Raw genomic sequence first — 16,858 nt, 5'->3', positions numbered from 1 at the left:
ACCTACTCATTCAAGGGGTTTTCTTTATTTATACTATTTTCTACATTGTAGAATAATAATGAAGACATCACCTTTGAAATAACACATGTAATTTCTAAAAAAGTGTTAAACAAATCCAATTATTTGAGATTATTCAAAGTAGCCACCCTTTGCCTTGTCCTGACAGCTTTGCACACTCTTGGCATTCTCTCAACCAGCTTCATGAGGTCACCTGGAATGCATTTCAATTAACAGGTGTGCCTTGTTAAAAGTTAATTTGTGGAATTTCTTTCTTTCCTTAAAACCTCTTAAAGGTTAGGGTGCATTTTTTCAACTTTTTGATAAAAAGCGTGCAAAATTTCAACGTCCTGCTACTCATGCCAGGAATATAGCATATGCATATGATTAGTATGTGTGGATAGAAAACACTCTGCAGTTTATAAAACTGGTTAAATAATGTCTGTGACTATAACAGAACTTGTGTAGCAGGCAAAACCCCAAGGAAAAACTGTTCAGAAAAAAAAAAAAAAAATCTCTTTGCCGGTTCCATGTATTGTCTATGTCAAGAGAAAATAGATAGCGCCCAGTTTACAGTTCCTACAGCTTCCACACGATGTCGCGAGTCTTCGGAATTGGGTTGAAGTTAATCCTTGGTGAAATGAAGAATAGGCACTTCCTGTCAGAGGGTACACTCTGGATAGTTATGAAAGAGAGAAAATCGTCCATGTTTTGTTGACTTGCAACTATTGAATACAGATCGCCCCGTCATCAATTTGATCGATTATTAACGTTTACAAATACCTAAAGTTGGATTACAAAAGTAGTTTGAAGTATTTTGGCAAAGTTTATAGGCAACTTTTAATTTTTTTGCTATGACGCAACGTTTTGGAAAGCTGTTTTTTTCTGGATCAGACGGGCTTTATAAATGGACATTTTGGGTATACATGGACGGATTTAATCGAAAAAAAGAACCAATTTTGATGTTTATGGGACATATTGGAGTGCCAACAAAGAAGCTCGTCAAAGGTAATGCATGTTTTATATTTTATTTCAGCGTTTTGTGTAGCGCCGGCTATGCTAATTATTTTGTTTACGCTAATTCTTTTGTTTCTTTTGTTTACATGTTGTTCATGTGTTTCGGGGGGTGCATGCTATCAGATAATAGCTTCTCATGCTTTCGCCGAAAAGCATTTTTAAAATCTGACATGTTGGCTGCATTCACAACGAGTGTAGCTTTAATTGAGTACCCTGCATGTGTGATTTAATTAAAGTTTGAGTTTTATCGAGTACTATTTGAATTTAGTGCTACGCATTTCCCCAGGCTATTGGCTAGGAGAGACTTTAGCGCCTCAGTGGCCGTAAGAGGTTAATGCTTTTGAGCCAATCAGTTGTGTTGTGACATGGTAGGGGTAGTATACAGAAGATAGCCCTTTTTCGTACAAGACCAAGTCCATATTATGGCAGCTCAAATAAGCGAAGAGAAACGACAGTCCATCATTACTTTAAGACATGAAGATCAGTCAAGAAATGTGAAAGTTTCAAGTGCAGTTGCAAAAACCATCCAGCGCTATGATGAAACTGGCTCTCATGAGGACCGCCACAGGAAAGGAAGACTCAGAGTTACCTCTGCTGTAGAGGATAAGTTTGTTACTGTTGCTAGCCTCAGAAATTGCTTCCCAAATAAATGCTTCAGAGTTCAAATAACAGACACATCTCAACAACAACTGTTCAGAGGAGACTGTGTGAATCAGGCCTTCAAGGTTGAATTGCTGCAAAGAAACCACTACTAAAGGACACCAAAAATAAGAAGAGATTTTTGGTTCCAACCGCCGTGTCTTTGTGAGAAGCAGAATAGGTGTACAGCTGACCTCCACATGTGTGGTTCCCACCGTGAAGCATGAAGGAGGAGTTGTGATGGTGTGGGGGTGCTTTGCTGCTGACACTGTCAGTGATTTATTTAGAATTTAAGGCACACTTAACCAGCATGGCTACCTCAGCATTCTGCATCCATACGCCATCCCATCTGGTTTGAGCTTATTGGGGCTATCATTTGTTTTTCAACAGGACAATGACCCAACACACCTCCAGACTGTGTAACGGCTATTTGACAAAGAAGTAGAGTGATGGAGTCAGATGACCTGGTTTGGGATGAGTTGGACTGCAGAGTGAAGGAAAAGCAGCCAACTCCTTCAAGATTATTGGATAACATTCCTTGTGAAGCTGGTTGAGAGAATGCCAAGAGTGTGCAAAGCTGTCATCAAGGCAAATGGTGGCTACTTTTAAGAATTTGAAATATAAATTCTATTTTGATTTGCTAAACACTTTTTTGTTACAACATGATTCCATATGTGTTGTTTTATATTATTTATGTCATCACTATTCTATATTTTAAAAAAAGAAGAAAAAAAAAAAAACCTTGAATGAGTAGGTGTGTCCAAACTTTTGACTGGTACTGTGTAAGTTCCAACAGAGCCCATTTTCAGCAATATAAGATGTTCTGTGTGTTATTTTGCTTATGATTAGCTGCTGTGTGTGACTGTTTGAAAGGTTTGCAATCGCGCCAGTTGACATTAAGTTGTCTACAGTCATGGCTAACAGGCAAGGAAACTGATGGCCTGAGAAATCAGAGATTTGATTTCAAACGGATTTGACCACAATTCACCATATTCCCAATGTCGAAGTTGCTTATGACTGTGATTAACACGAATATTGACAGCCTATACCCATTATTTGTGCAGATTACGCTAGGTGGGGCGCTACTTGTCTCACTTTATTTTAGCCTCTTGATCGTCTAAAATATCATAAAATCCTCTGCAACTCTGTTGATAAGCATACATTTATGTTTAACTTCTCTGCTTCACGTTGATACCCTAAGGTCGATGTCTGCGCCCTCTGGTGAAATAAAATGAGCATAATTGTAAAATAATCCCCATAAAAATCTGTCAATTTAAGCTGGAGGTATGTTTGCATTGGTTGCGTCTCAATCTACCGCATCCCCAAATGTAACACTTCCGCATCTGCGGTGAAAGGTGACAGCTAGAGCGGTGTTTGTCAAAATATAAGACATCCCGATCATCTCGGTCTTCTCACAAAATCTTTGGTTTGGGCTACAAACTATTATGACCCCTTTATGGAAAGATGAGACTCGCCAACTCGATGGTGTTTTGCTCTACAACCCCCCACATGTGTCTTGGGACTCGTCTGAAGTTGTTACAGCCGATCTGCAGCGACAGAACAGTTTGGGCTACACACTAATATGACCCGTCTGTGTAAAGGCGAGACTCTCACGAACGAACATGTCGGTTTTGCTCTAGGATGCCCACAGGCCGCACAAGACTTATCGGAAGGTTTCCTGTACTAGTTTAATAAATGTATGGAAGTATATGGACTGTTTAGTTCCAAACAATAAGGGGTTAAATATATATATATTTTTAAATAATGTTTCCTGTTCTTTCTTATCTCTCTCAGATATAGGATAGACTTCAGAACAAACTTCCTTGACATTGAGACTGGTGTTTTGCGGGTGCTATTTAATGAAGCTGCCAGTTGAGGACTTGTGAGGCGTCTGTTTCTCAAACTTGACACTAATGTACTTGTCCTCTTGCTCAGTTGTGCAACGGGGCCTCCCACTTTTTCTATTCTGGTTAGAGCCAGTTTGCGCTGTTCTGTGAAGGGAGTAGTACACATTATTGTACGATATTTTCAGTTTCTTGGCAATTCCTCACATGGAATAGCCTTCATTTCTCAGAACAAGAAAAGACTGACGAGTTTCAGAAGAAATGTCTTTGTTACTAGCCATTTTGAGCCTGTAATCGAACCCACAAATGCTGATGCTCCAAATACTCAACTAGTCTAAAGAAGGACAGTTTTATTGCTTCTTTAACCTCTCTGGGATATGTGGGACGGTAAGCGTTCCACCTCGCCAACAGCCAGTAAAAGTGCAGGGCGCCAAATTCAAAACAACAATAATCTCATAATTTAAATTCCTCAAGCATGCAAGTATTTTACACCATTTTAAAGAATTCTCATTAATCCAGCCATGGTGTCGGATTTCAAAAATGCTTTACAGCGAAAGCAGCACAAACAATTGTTAGGTCACCACCAACTCACAGAAAAACACAGCCATTTTTCCTGCCAATGAGAGGAGTCACAAAAAGCACAGAGGTAAAATTAATCACTAAACTTTGATTATCTTCATCAGATGACACTCATAGGACTTCATGTTACACAATACATGTATGTTTTGTTCGATAAAGTGCATATTTATATAAAAAAAATCTCATTTTACATTGGCGCTTTACGTTCAGTAGTTCTAAGTGGAAAAACAAAAAGAAATGGAGGAACTTATTCAAGAAAGATCTAGTGTAATATATTATAAAAATAAAGCGAACTGGATGGAATATGGGGAAAAATGCACCAAATTATTTTTCAATCTTCAATATAGAAATGCTACCAAAAGAAATTTATTAAAACTTGTTACAAATGGAGTCACGCATGATTCACCGATAGATATTTTGAAAGAGGAAGTAAAGTACTTTAAGAATATGTTTTCATTTCAGACTCCTCCATCTCCACTAACTGAAACTTAATTGTATAAATTTGTTTTTCTAATAAGAATGTAAAATTAATATATGTGCAGAAAGACTCATGTGAAGGCCAAATTACAGAGGAGGAACTGCTTGTGGCAATTGGGGCCTTTAAGGATGGGAAAACTCCAGGGCTGGATGGCATACCAGTGGAAGTATATTAAACTTATTTTGGTATACTCAAAGGACCATTGTTGGCTTGTTTTAACCACTCCTATATAAATGGTAGATTATCAGACGGATCAGAATAAGGTCTGATATCATTATTACTGAAACAGGACCCAAGTGGTATATATAAAGATCCAGTCCATTTAAAAAATTGGAGACCTCTTATACTTCAGTGTTGTGATGCAAAAATCCTAGCAAAATGCTTGGCACATAGAATTAAAAAAGTATTGTCAGATATTATTCATCCTAATCAGACAGGTTTTTTACATGGACGATACATTGGAGATAATATAAGACAAGTACTGGAAACAATAGAACACTATGAAATATCGGGGACACCAGGCCTGGTTTTCATAGCTGATTTTGAAAAGGCTTTTGATAAAATACGACTGGAGTTTATATACACTGCTCAAAAAAATAAAGGGAACACTTAAACAACACAATGTAACTCCAAGTCAATCACACTCTTTGAAATCAAACTGTCCACTTAGGAAGCAACACTGATTGACAATAAATGTCACATGCTGTTGTGCAAATGGAATAGACAACAGGTGGAAATTATAGGCAATTAGCAAGACACCCCCAATAAAGGAGTGGTTCTGCAGCTGGGGACCACAGACCACTTCTCAGTTCCTATGCTTCCTGGCTGATGTTTTGGTCACTTTTGAATGCTGGCGGTGCTTTCACTCTAGTGGTAGCATGAGACGGAGTCTACAACCCACACAAGTGGCTCAGGTAGTGCAGCTCATCCAGGATGGCACTTCAATGCGAGCTGTGGCAAGAAGGTTTGCTGTGTCTGTCAGCGTAGTGTCCAGAGCATGGAGGCGCTACCAGGAGACAGGCCAGTACATCAGGAGACGTGGAGGAGGCCGTAGGAGGGCAACAACCCAGCAGCAGGACCGCTACCTCAGCCTTTGTGCAAGGAGGAGCCGGAGGAGCACTGCCAGAGCCCTGCAAAAGGACCTCCAGCAAGCCACAAATGTGCAATGTGTCTGCTCAAACAGTCAGAAACAGACTCCATGAGGGTGGTATGAGAGTGGGGGTTGTGCTTACAGCCCAACACCGTGCAGGACGTTTTTCATTTGCCAGAGAACACCAAGATTGGCAAATTTGCCACTGGCGCCCTGTGCTCTTCAGATGAAAGCAGGTTCACACATGTGACAGTCTGGAGACGCCGTGGAGAACGTTCTGCTGCCTGCAACATCCTCCAGCATGACCGGTTTGGAGGTGGGTCAGTCATGGAGTTGGGTGGCATTTCTTTGGGGGGCCGCACAGCCCTCCATGTGCTCGCCAGAGGTAGCCTGACTGCCATTAGGTACCGAGATGAGATCCTCAGATCCCTTGTGAGACCATATGCTTGTGCAGTTGGCCCTGTGTTCCTCCTAATGCAAGACAATGCTAGACCTCATGTGGATGGAGTGTGTGGTTTTCCACTTTAATTTTGAGTGTGACTCCAAATCCAGACCTCCATGGGTTGATAAATTTGATTTCCATTGAGCATTTTTGTGTGATTTTGTTGTCAGCACATTCAACTATGTAAAGAAACAAGTATTTAATAAGACTATTTAATTCATTCAGATCTAGGATGTTATTTTAGTGTTACCTTTATTTTTTTGAGCAGTGTATAATTGCCTAGAATATTTTCATTTTGGGGAATCTCTTATAAAATGGGTTAAGGTTATGTATAGTGACCCTAGGTGTAAAATAGTAAATAATGGCTACATCTCAGAAAGTTTAAAACTATCTAGAGGAGTAAAACAAGGTTGTCCACTATCGGCATATCTATTTATTATTGCCATTGAAATGTTAGCTGCAAAGATTAGATCAAACAATAATATTAAGGGATTAGAAATCCGTGGCCTAAAAACTAAGGTGTCATTGTACGCTTATGATTCATGTTTTCTTTTAAAACCACAATTGGAGTCTCTCCATGGCCTCTTAGAGGATCTAGATACTTTTGCTATCCTTTCTGGATTAAAACCAAATTATGATAAATTTACCATATTATGTATTGGATCACTAAAAAATGCACATTTTACATTACCATTTAGTTGACCAATTAAATGAATGAACAAAAAATATTCCATTTTATTTGGAATGGCCAACCAGATAAAATTAAAAGGGCCTATTTATATAACGAATATGAATTTGGTTGGCAGAAATGATTAAATATTAAAGCATTAGACCTCTCACTAAAGGCATCAGTCATACAAAAGTTATACTTAAATCCAAACTGGTTCTCTAGTCAATTGGTACGAATGTCTTATCCTATATTCAGGAAGGGCTTTTATTCAGATTACATCTGCTCACTTTCGGTTGTTTGAAAAGGAAATAATCTCCAAAATATCTTTATTTTTTAAACAAGCCTTAGAAAGTTGGTTGCAATTTCAGTTTAATCCACCTGAAAGGACGGAACAAATAGTACAACAAATATTGTGGTTAAATTCAAATATACTAATTGTATTTATCGAATAATTTTTAGTGAATGATATCATAAATAGGACTGGTGGAGTTATGTCACACATGTAGTTAACACAGACTAATGGAAATGTCTGCTCTACCCAAAATTTCAACCAATTAATTGCAGCATTACCACACAAATGAAAGAGGCAAGTAGAAGGGGGAAAAAGTAAGGAACTTGTATGTCGGCCCTGTAGACTCCCTAAATTTTATCAGCATATCGATTGCGCAACCAGGGCTGGAAAAACCTTGGATCACTGCTATTCTAACTTCCGCGACGCATATAAGGCCCTGCCCCACCCTCCTTTCGGAAAAGCTGACCACGACTCCATTTTGTTGATCCCTGCCTACAGACAGAAACTAAAACAAGAAGCTCCCTCGCTGAGGTCTGTTCAACGCTGGTTCGACCAATCTGATTCCACACTCCAATACTGCGTCCATCACGTGGACTGGGATATGTTTCGTATTGCGTCAGACAACAACATTGACGAATATGCTGATTCGGTGAGCGAGTTGAAGATGTCGTTCCCATAGCAACGATTAAAACATTCCCAAACCAGAAACTGTGGATTGATGGCAGCATTTGTGTGAAACTGAAAGCCCGAACCACTGCTTTTAATCAGGCCAGGTGACCGGAAACATGACCGAATACAAACAGTGTAACTATTCCCTCCACAAGGCAATCAAACAAGCTAAGCGTCAGTATAGAGACAAAGTAGAATCTCAATTCAACGGCTCAGACACAAGAGGTATGTGGCAGGGTCTACAGTCAATCACGGATTACAAAAAGAAAACCAGCCCCGTCACGGACCAGGATGTCTTGCTCCCAGGCAGACTAAATAACTTTTTTGCCCGCTTTGAGGACAATACAGTGCCACTGACACGGCCCGCAACTAAAACATGCGGACTCTCCTTCACTGCAGCCGACGTGAGGAAAACATTTAAACGTGTCAAGCCTCGCAAGGCTGCAGGCCCAGACGGCATCCCCAGCCGCGCCCTCAGAGCATGCGCAGACCAGTAGGCTGGTGTGTTTATGGACATATTCAATCAATCCCTATCCCAGTCTGTTGTTCCCACATGCTTCAAGAGGGCCACCATTGTTCCTGTTCCTAAGAAAGCTAAGGTAACTGAGCTAAACGACTACCGCCCCGTAGCACTCACTTCCGTCATCATGAAGTGCTTTGAGAGACTAGTCAAGGACCATATCACCTCCACCCTACCTGACACACTAGACCCACTCCAATTTGCTTACCGCCCAAATAGGTCCACAGACGATGCAATCTCATCCACACTGCACACTGCCCTAACCCATCTGGACAAGAGGAATACCTGTGTGAGAATGCTGTTCATCGACTACAGCTCAGCATTTAACACCATAGTGCCCTCCAAGCTCGTCATCAAGCTCGAGACCCTGGGTCTCGACCCCACCCTGTGCAACTGGGTACTGGACTTCCTGACGGGCCGCCCCCAGGTGGTGAGGGTAGGCAACAACATTTCCACCCCGCTAATCCTCAACACTGGGGCCCCACAAGGGTGCGTTCTGAGCCCTCTCCTGTACTCCCTGTTCACCCACGACTGCGTGGCCACGCACGCCTCCAACTCAATCATCAAGTTTGCGGACGACACAACAGTGGTAGGCTTGATTACCAACAACGACGAGACGGCCTACAGGGAGGAGGTGAGGGCCCTCGGAGTGTGGTGTCAGGAAAATAACCTCACACTCAACGTCAACAAAACTAAGGAGATGATTGTGGACTTCAGGAAACAGCAGAGGGAACACCCCCCTATCCACATCGATGGAACAGTAGTGGAGAGGGTAGTAAGTTTTAAGTTCCTCGGCGTACACATCACAGACAAACTGAATTGGTCCACCCACACAGACAGCATCGTGAAGAAGGCGCAGCAGCGCCTCTTCAACCTCAGGAGGCTGAAGAAATTCGGCTTGTCACCAAAAGCACTCACAAACTTCTACAGATGCACAATCGAGAGCATCCTGTCGGGCTGTATCACCGCCTGGTACGGCAACTGCTCCGCCCACAACCGTAAGGCTCTCCAGAGGGTAGTGAGGTCTGCACAACGCATCACCGGGGGCAAACTACCTGCCCTCCAGGACACCTACACCACCCGATGTCACAGGAAGGCCATAAAGATCATCAAGGACATCAACCACCCGAGCCACTGCCTGTTCACCCCGCTATCATCCAGAAGGCGAGGTCAGTACAGGTGCATCAAAGCTGGGACCGAGAGACTGAAAAACAGCTTCTATCTCAAGGCCATCAGACTGTTAAACAGCCACCACTAACACTGAGTGGCTGCTGCCAACACACTGACACTGATTCAACTCCAGCCACTTTAATAATGGGAATTGATGGGAAATGATGTAAATATATCACTAGCCACTTTAAACAATGCTACCTTATATAATGTTACTTACCCTACATTATTCATCTCATATGCATACGTATATACTGTACTCTATATCATCGACTGTATCCTTATGTAATACATGTATCACTAGCCACTTTAAACTATGCCACTTTGTTTACATACTCATCTCATTTGTACATACTGTACTCGATACCATCTACTGTATCTTGCCTATGCTGCTCTGTACCATCACTCATTCATATATCCTTATGTACATATTCTTTATCCCCTTACACTGTGTACAAGACAGTAGTTTTGGAATTGTTAGTTAGATTACTTGTTATTACTGCATTGTCGGAACTAGAAGCACAAGCATTTCGCTACACTCGCATTTACATCTGCTAACCATGTGTATGTGACAAATAAAATTTGATTTGATTTGGTTTTGATGTCTTCACTATTATTCTACAATGTAGAAAATAGTGAAAATAAAAACCCTTGAATGAGAAGATGTGTGTAAACATTTGACTGGTACTGTATGTCCCTGATGGGTAGGAGCACACTCTAAGTGATGTAATGGGCCATCTTTACCATCCGCTGGCGTGCTTTCTGGTCATGTATGTAGCAATTCCCGTCTGTGATGCAGCCGGTCAAGATGCTCTTGATGTCGCAGCAGTAGTATTTGGAGAGGACCCGAGGCGGCATGCCGAATTTATTCAGCCGCCTTAGGAAGTAGAGACGCTGTTGCGCCCACTGGACAGGTTTCAAGAGGCAAATGTTGGCAGTTTTGATTAATTATTTTATTATCCACCACGATCTGTAATTCAACCATGCTTACTACAAGTTTAGATAGCTGACCGCTAGATGTTTTGCTGGCATGGGCTAATTGACTACAAATGCACAACCACATTTCTAAATTGCACCTTGTGTATTCTATCTCTCATTAAGTAAGTGAAAAAAAATATATATTTGTTGTAAATGGTTAAAAGCTAGTTGCCCTTCCCTGGTATACAGAGATGAAAACAATTCACAGGGATAAAACAAATGTGACTGTAAATGGTATTAAATGAGTGTGTGAAATTAACCAATTTATAAAAATGCTTAAAATTAATGAATACAACTGAATTCTGTAATTGAACAAATGTGCAGTAGCAAAGTCTGAGGCAAAAGATAATTTTGATTCCTTTGGAAAGTGGCAAATAGGACTACTTCACTACTGGTTCTATAATTTTTGGTTTAAGTTTGATAAAACATTCAGGATGGAGTTAGCCTGACTAAAACCCCTTATAATTAATTTGTTGCCATGCTACGGTCATGCACTACTCATAAAGCATATTTAGAATATAAGGTTATTATTCAAAAGTGTCAAACTGTTCATGTCAAACTGACATTTAAGCCATATCGCCTAACCCTTGAGAAACGTCTGGTCTACGAAATACGGTGCATTTGGAAAGTATTCAGACCCCTTCCGTTTTGACATTTTGTTACCTTACAGCCTTATTTTAAAATGGGTTAAATGAAAATGCTCCTCATCAGTCTATACACAACACCCCATAATAACAATGCGAAAACAGGGTTTTTGAAATTTTGCCAATCTATTTGTTAAATTTGTTTTATAATAAGGTTGTAACCTAGCCAAATGTGGAAAGTCAAGGAGTCTGAATGCTTTTCAAATTACTTGTATTTCTGAATGCTCTGTAACCTTGTTACCTTACACACACACACACACACACACACACACACACAGACATCCTTTAATACCCTCTATTTGATCTTTCAACTCCTCACTGTCCTCCCACCTGTAGATTTATGCCGGCATCAAGGGAGATGTGGTGCTACAACGCCGTGATAGCCGATGCCCGTGTGCCCTCGGCCACGGACCTCCAGGCCAGCTGCAGCATCCTCAGCCCAGAACTGGCACTGCCCGCTGGCTCCCACACCACCACCACCCGCTCCCACGGAGCCCTGCACATACTGGGTATAATCAGAATGATGATACGAATTTGACGGACCTCTTTCTGTGGATTTTTACTGATAGGGTAGCGGGTCCCGGGTCATATCCACTGGGAACTAAACGATGTAGACCGTACTTGCTACAAAGTTACAGAAAGCTAAACCAACCACACAAACATAAATTGGATACATTTGTAAACGAAGGTCTAATGATGGAAAACTAGCTAGCATTGATATGTTTTTGTAGAGATTGCATGAATTTCTGTCAATTTTGCAGTCATGATGCAAGTGGCGCTATGCTGTCAAATCCTCCCACATGTTTCTAGTTTGAACAGCTGTTTTCAGCAACTGCTATTGTAGAATTCATTTGTGATATTGGCAGATTTGCTAACATACGATTTAGCTAACTTTTTGCCTAGTGTTTGATATGCAATGTGATGAACAGTGTGTCTGGACAACAGCAACTCTTCTAAGCCAGGCAAAATTGCTCATCAGCTTATTGTTATTTATGTATTCAAACAAGTATCACAAACAAAACAGCTTGAACGCTTCCGCTCTGTACAATTATCTTGGAAATAATGCCAATATCACGTTGTCCATTATTTTCAAGAAAATATGAAGTGGATGTGTTTATCTCTTAAATATTTTGGCCGTGTTGGCCAGGAAATACAGTCAGCAATTTGATTCATACTATTTTACTATTTGCCTCAGTATTTAAATTGACATGGCTCTGCCAGCTCAGTGCATCAATGCAACTATTGGCCAAATGTATGTTGCTTGATATCAGTGGTCTCGTCACTCTACTGTCGCTGTCTCTCTCACTCCCTCTCTCTCTCCCTCACTCCGCTTTACACTGAAGCACTTTTGACATTTACTTTTGATAGCTATTGAAAACGCTTTTAGTACTTAGATCTTATTTATTTAATCGTATTCTCTCCGGGCATGGGAGCATTATACATGTGCATACTTTCAGAAAGGCCTAGCTATAAGAAAAGCATTATTCTGTACTATAACCCACTTTAACGCAGCGCTATTACAGCAGTACTGCCAAGCACTTTAAAAAATATAGCAAAAATAGACAAAACAATTAACAGAGGTGTCAATTCCTCTGATAATGTTAAGCACATTATTAATAATGTTAAGCGAAGTCCCCTGTGTGTGTTGTGACCAGGTTGCCTGGATACGCTGGCAACCATGCAGGAGCTGAAGATGGGTGTGACCAGCACAGAAGAGGAGACTCAGGCCGTTATGAAGGTCTACTCTAAAGAAGACTACAGCGTGGTCAACCGCTTTGAGAGTGAGTCCTCAGTCCACACACGGGATTTTTGCTGATGACTAACAGGAGATCATGGTTTTATTTTCTCATCTTCTACTACAGTATTTGTCACACTCAGTCATTTCTCTTATCACTTTTTCTCTTATCCCTTTTTCATGATTTTGGTTTGATTCATTTATTTACAAGACATTCCAGCCAGAAACTACATTACATATACTTCATTACCAGTGATATATTAAAAATGTGCAATTTCAAGTTTACTGTAATTCAAGGAAGCTTTAGGATGTATTGGAACAGTATTCTAATATGTTCATATGTCATATCGCAGTGACTGGATGCTTCTAATAAAACTAATTGTATTGTTATGAGCACAGATGATGCTGCAGAGCTGACTTATCCCAACTTCTTGTGTAATGTCATAGGTCACGGGGGTGGCTGGGGTTACTCGGCCCACTCGGTGGAGGCCATCCGCTTCTGTGCTGATGCGGACATCCTGCTGGGGGGGCTGGGCCTGTTCGGGGGCCGTGGGGAGTACACTGCTAAGATCAAGGTCAGTGGCAGGGATACTAGCAAATACACTGCATTTCCTCTAGCTCGGTTTTCTAGATCCATACAGTGCCTTCAGAAAGTATCATACACCTTTACTTTTTCCACGTTTAGTTGTGTTACAGCCTGAATTCAAAATGTATGAATTTTTTTTTTCTCAACCAGTTACACACATCTAACCCATAATGAAAACACGTTTTTGAAAACTTTGCTAATTTCATGAAAATAAAATACAGAAATATCTCATTTACGTAAGTATTCCTACCCCTCAATCAATAATTTGTGGTATCACATTTGGCAGCGACTACGGCTGAGTCTTTCTGGGTGAGTTTCTAGGAGCTTACCACACCTGGGTTGTGCAACATTTGCCCATTATTCTTTTAAATTATTCAAGCTCTGTCAAATTGGTTCTCAGACCATTTTTCTGGTCTTGCCAGATTTGGCCTTGTGTTTAAAGTTATTTTCCTGCTGAAAGGTGAAGTGATCTTTCAGTGTCTGATGGAAAGCAGACTGAACCAGGATTTCCTGTAGAATTTTGCCTGTGCAAGACTAGGTAATGTGTTGTATTTTATTTGCCCCAAACATAACACTTTGTATTCAGGACAAAAAGTTAATTTGCCACATGTTTTGCAGTATTACTTCGTGCATTGTTGCAAACAGGATGCATGTTTTGGAATATTTTTTATATTGTACAGGCTTCCTTTTTTAAAGTCACCATTGTCTACTTAAAAAAAATATATATATATATATATATATATATATATATATATATATATATACAGTGGGGCAAAAAAGTATTTAGTCAGCCTCCAATTTTGCAAGTTCTCTCACTTAAAAAGATGAGGCCTGTAATTTTCATCATAGGTACACTTCAACTATGACAAACAAAATGAGAGAGAAAAAATCCAGAAAATCACATTGTAGGATTTTTAATGAATTTATTTGCAAATTATGGTGGAAAATAAGTATTTGGTCAATAACAAAAGTTTATCTCAATACTTTGTTATATACCCTTTGTTGGCAATGACAGACGTCAAACTAAGTCTTCACAAGGTTTTCACACAATGTTGCTGGTATTTTGGCCCATTCCTCCATGCAGATCTCCTCTAGAGCAGTGATGTTTTGGGGCTGTTGCTGGGCAACACGGACTTTCAACTCCCTCCAAAGATTTTCTATTGGTTTGAGATCTGGAGACTGGCTAGGCCACTCCAGGACCTTGAAATGCTTCTTACGAAGCCACTCCTTCGTTGCCCGGGCGGTGTGTTTGGGATCATTGTCATGCTGAAAGACCCAGCCACGTTTCACCTTCAATGCCCTTGCTGATGAAAGGAGGTTTTCACTCAAAATCTCACGATAATTGGCCCCATTCATTCTTTATTTTACACGGATCAGGCGTCCTGGTCCCTTTGCAGAAAAACAGCCCAAAAGCATGATGTTTCCACCACCATGCTTCACAGTAGGTATGGAGTTCATTGGATGCAACTCAGCATTCTTTGTCCTCCAAACACGACAAGTTGAGTTTTTGCCAAAAAGTTCTATCTGGCACTGCAGGATTTGAGTCCCTGGCGGCGTAGTGTGTTACTGATGGTAGGCTTTGTTACTTTGGTCCCAGCTCTCTGCAGGTCATTCACTAGGTCCCCCCCGTGTATTTCTGGGATTTTTGCTCAACGTTCTTGTGATCATTTTGACCCCACGGGGTGAGATCTTGCGTGGAGCCCCAGATCGAGGGAGATTACCAGTGGTCTTGTTTGTCTTCCATTTCCTAATAATTGCTCCCACAGTTGATTTCGTCAAACCAAGCTGCTTACCTATTGCAGATTCAGTCTTCCCAGCCTGGTGCAGGTCTACAATTTTGTTTCTGGTGTCCTTTGACAGCTCTTTGGTCTTGGCCATAGTGGAGTTTGGAGTGTGACTGTTTGAGGTTGTGGACAGGTTTCTTTTATACAGATAACAAGTTCAAACAGGTGCCATTAATACAGGTAACGAGTGGAGGACAGAGGAGCCTCTTAAAGAAGAGGTCTGTGAGAGCCAGAAATCTTGCTTGTTTGTAGGTGACCGAACACTTATTTTCCACCATAATGTGCAAATGTGCAAATAAATTCATTAAAAATCCTACAATGTGATTTTCTGGAATGTTTTTCTCATTTTGTCTGTCATAGTTGAAGTGTACCTATGATGAAAATTACAGGCCTCATCTTTTTAAGTGGGAGAACTTGCACAATTGGTGGCTGACTAAATACTTCTTTGCCCCACTGTACCACTAGGTACTGTTCTTTGAGGCATTGGAAAACCTCCCTGGTCTTTTTGGTTGAATCTGTGTTTGAAATTCACAGCTCGACTGAGGGACCTTGCAGATAATTGTATGTGGGTACAGAGATGAGTCAGTTATAAAAAAAATAAAATGTTAACCCCCTAGAGTTGATTGACGGTGCGTCAAAGTAACACAATAAAAAAAAAAAAAAATATATATATATATATATATATATAAGCTAGAGATTTTTGTTGTGGTTGCATTGGATGTGTCTCAATCCACCGAAATATGTTGATGTGGCTCTTCCGCATCTGCGGTGATAGGTGGCAACACTAGAGCAGTGTTTGTCAGACCATGAGATATCCCTAAAATCGGTGTTCTCACGTAAATGTCTGTAATGTCCAGTGGTGAAAAGTACTTAAGTAAAAATACCTTTACCTACTACTTAGTCGTTTTTTGGGGTATATGTACTTATATGTACTATTTATCTTTTTATTTTTTACTTCAGAACATTCCTAAAGAAAGTAATGTACTTTTTACTCCTTACATTTTCCCTGACACCCAAATGTACACATTTTGAATGCTTAGCAGGACAGGAAAATGGTCCAGAACATCCCTGCTCATCCCTACTGCCTCTTATTTGGCGGACTCACTAAACACAAATGCTTAATTTGTAAATTATGTCAGTGTTGGAGTGTGCCCCCCTCCATGAATTAAAAAAAAAAAAAAAGGTCATACCATCTGGTTTACCTAATATAAGGAATTTGAAATGATCTGTACTTTTACTTTCACTTTTGATACTAAAGTATATTTACAGTGCCTTGCGAAAGTATTCGGCCCCCTTGAACTTTGCGACCTTTTGCCACATTTCAGGCTTCAAACATAAAGATATAAAACTGTATTTTTTTGTGAAGAATCAACAACGAGTGGGACACAATCATGAAGTGGAACGACATTTATTGGATATTTCAAACTTTTTTAACAAATCAAAAACTGAAAAATTGGGCGTGCAGAATTATTTAGCCCCTTTACTTTCAGTGCAGCAAACTCTCTCCAGAAGTTCAGTGAGGATCTCTGAATGATCCAATGTTGACCTAAATGACTAATGATGATAAATACACTCCACCTGTGTGTAATCAAGACTCCGTATAAATGCACCTGCACTGTGATAGTCTCAGAGGTCCGTTAAAAGCGCAGAGAGCATCATGAAGAACAAGGAACACACCAGGCAGGTCCGAGATACTGTTGTGAAGAAGTTTAAAGCCGGATTTG

At 40.5% G+C, this 16,858-nt stretch overlaps 1 protein-coding gene across 41 annotated transcripts in view; it reads left to right on the top strand.

Annotated features, from left to right (window-relative positions):
* The window catches only part of LOC110519948 (E3 ubiquitin-protein ligase MYCBP2), a 344,341-nt gene that overhangs the window by 171,266 nt on the left and 156,217 nt on the right, over positions 1-16,858 (top strand). For all 41 annotated transcript variants that reach the window (XR_016494672.1, XR_016494675.1, XR_016494673.1 and 38 more), the window contains 3 exons: positions 11,366-11,538; positions 12,685-12,810; positions 13,212-13,339. Coding sequence is in view for 37 of the 41 variants with exons in the window: in XM_090229470.1 (XP_090085596.1) it covers positions 11,366-11,538; positions 12,685-12,810; positions 13,212-13,339 (427 nt within the window). In the remaining 4 variants the exon portion in view is untranslated. The remainder of the gene's footprint in view (positions 1-11,365; positions 11,539-12,684; positions 12,811-13,211; positions 13,340-16,858) is intronic.

This window comes from Oncorhynchus mykiss, chromosome 3 (genome assembly GCF_057628025.1).
Source record: "Oncorhynchus mykiss isolate SJ-2025 chromosome 3, ASM5762802v1, whole genome shotgun sequence".
NCBI lineage: Eukaryota > Metazoa > Chordata > Actinopteri > Salmoniformes > Salmonidae > Oncorhynchus > Oncorhynchus mykiss.
This window is presented reverse-complemented; position numbering and strand designations above follow the sequence as displayed.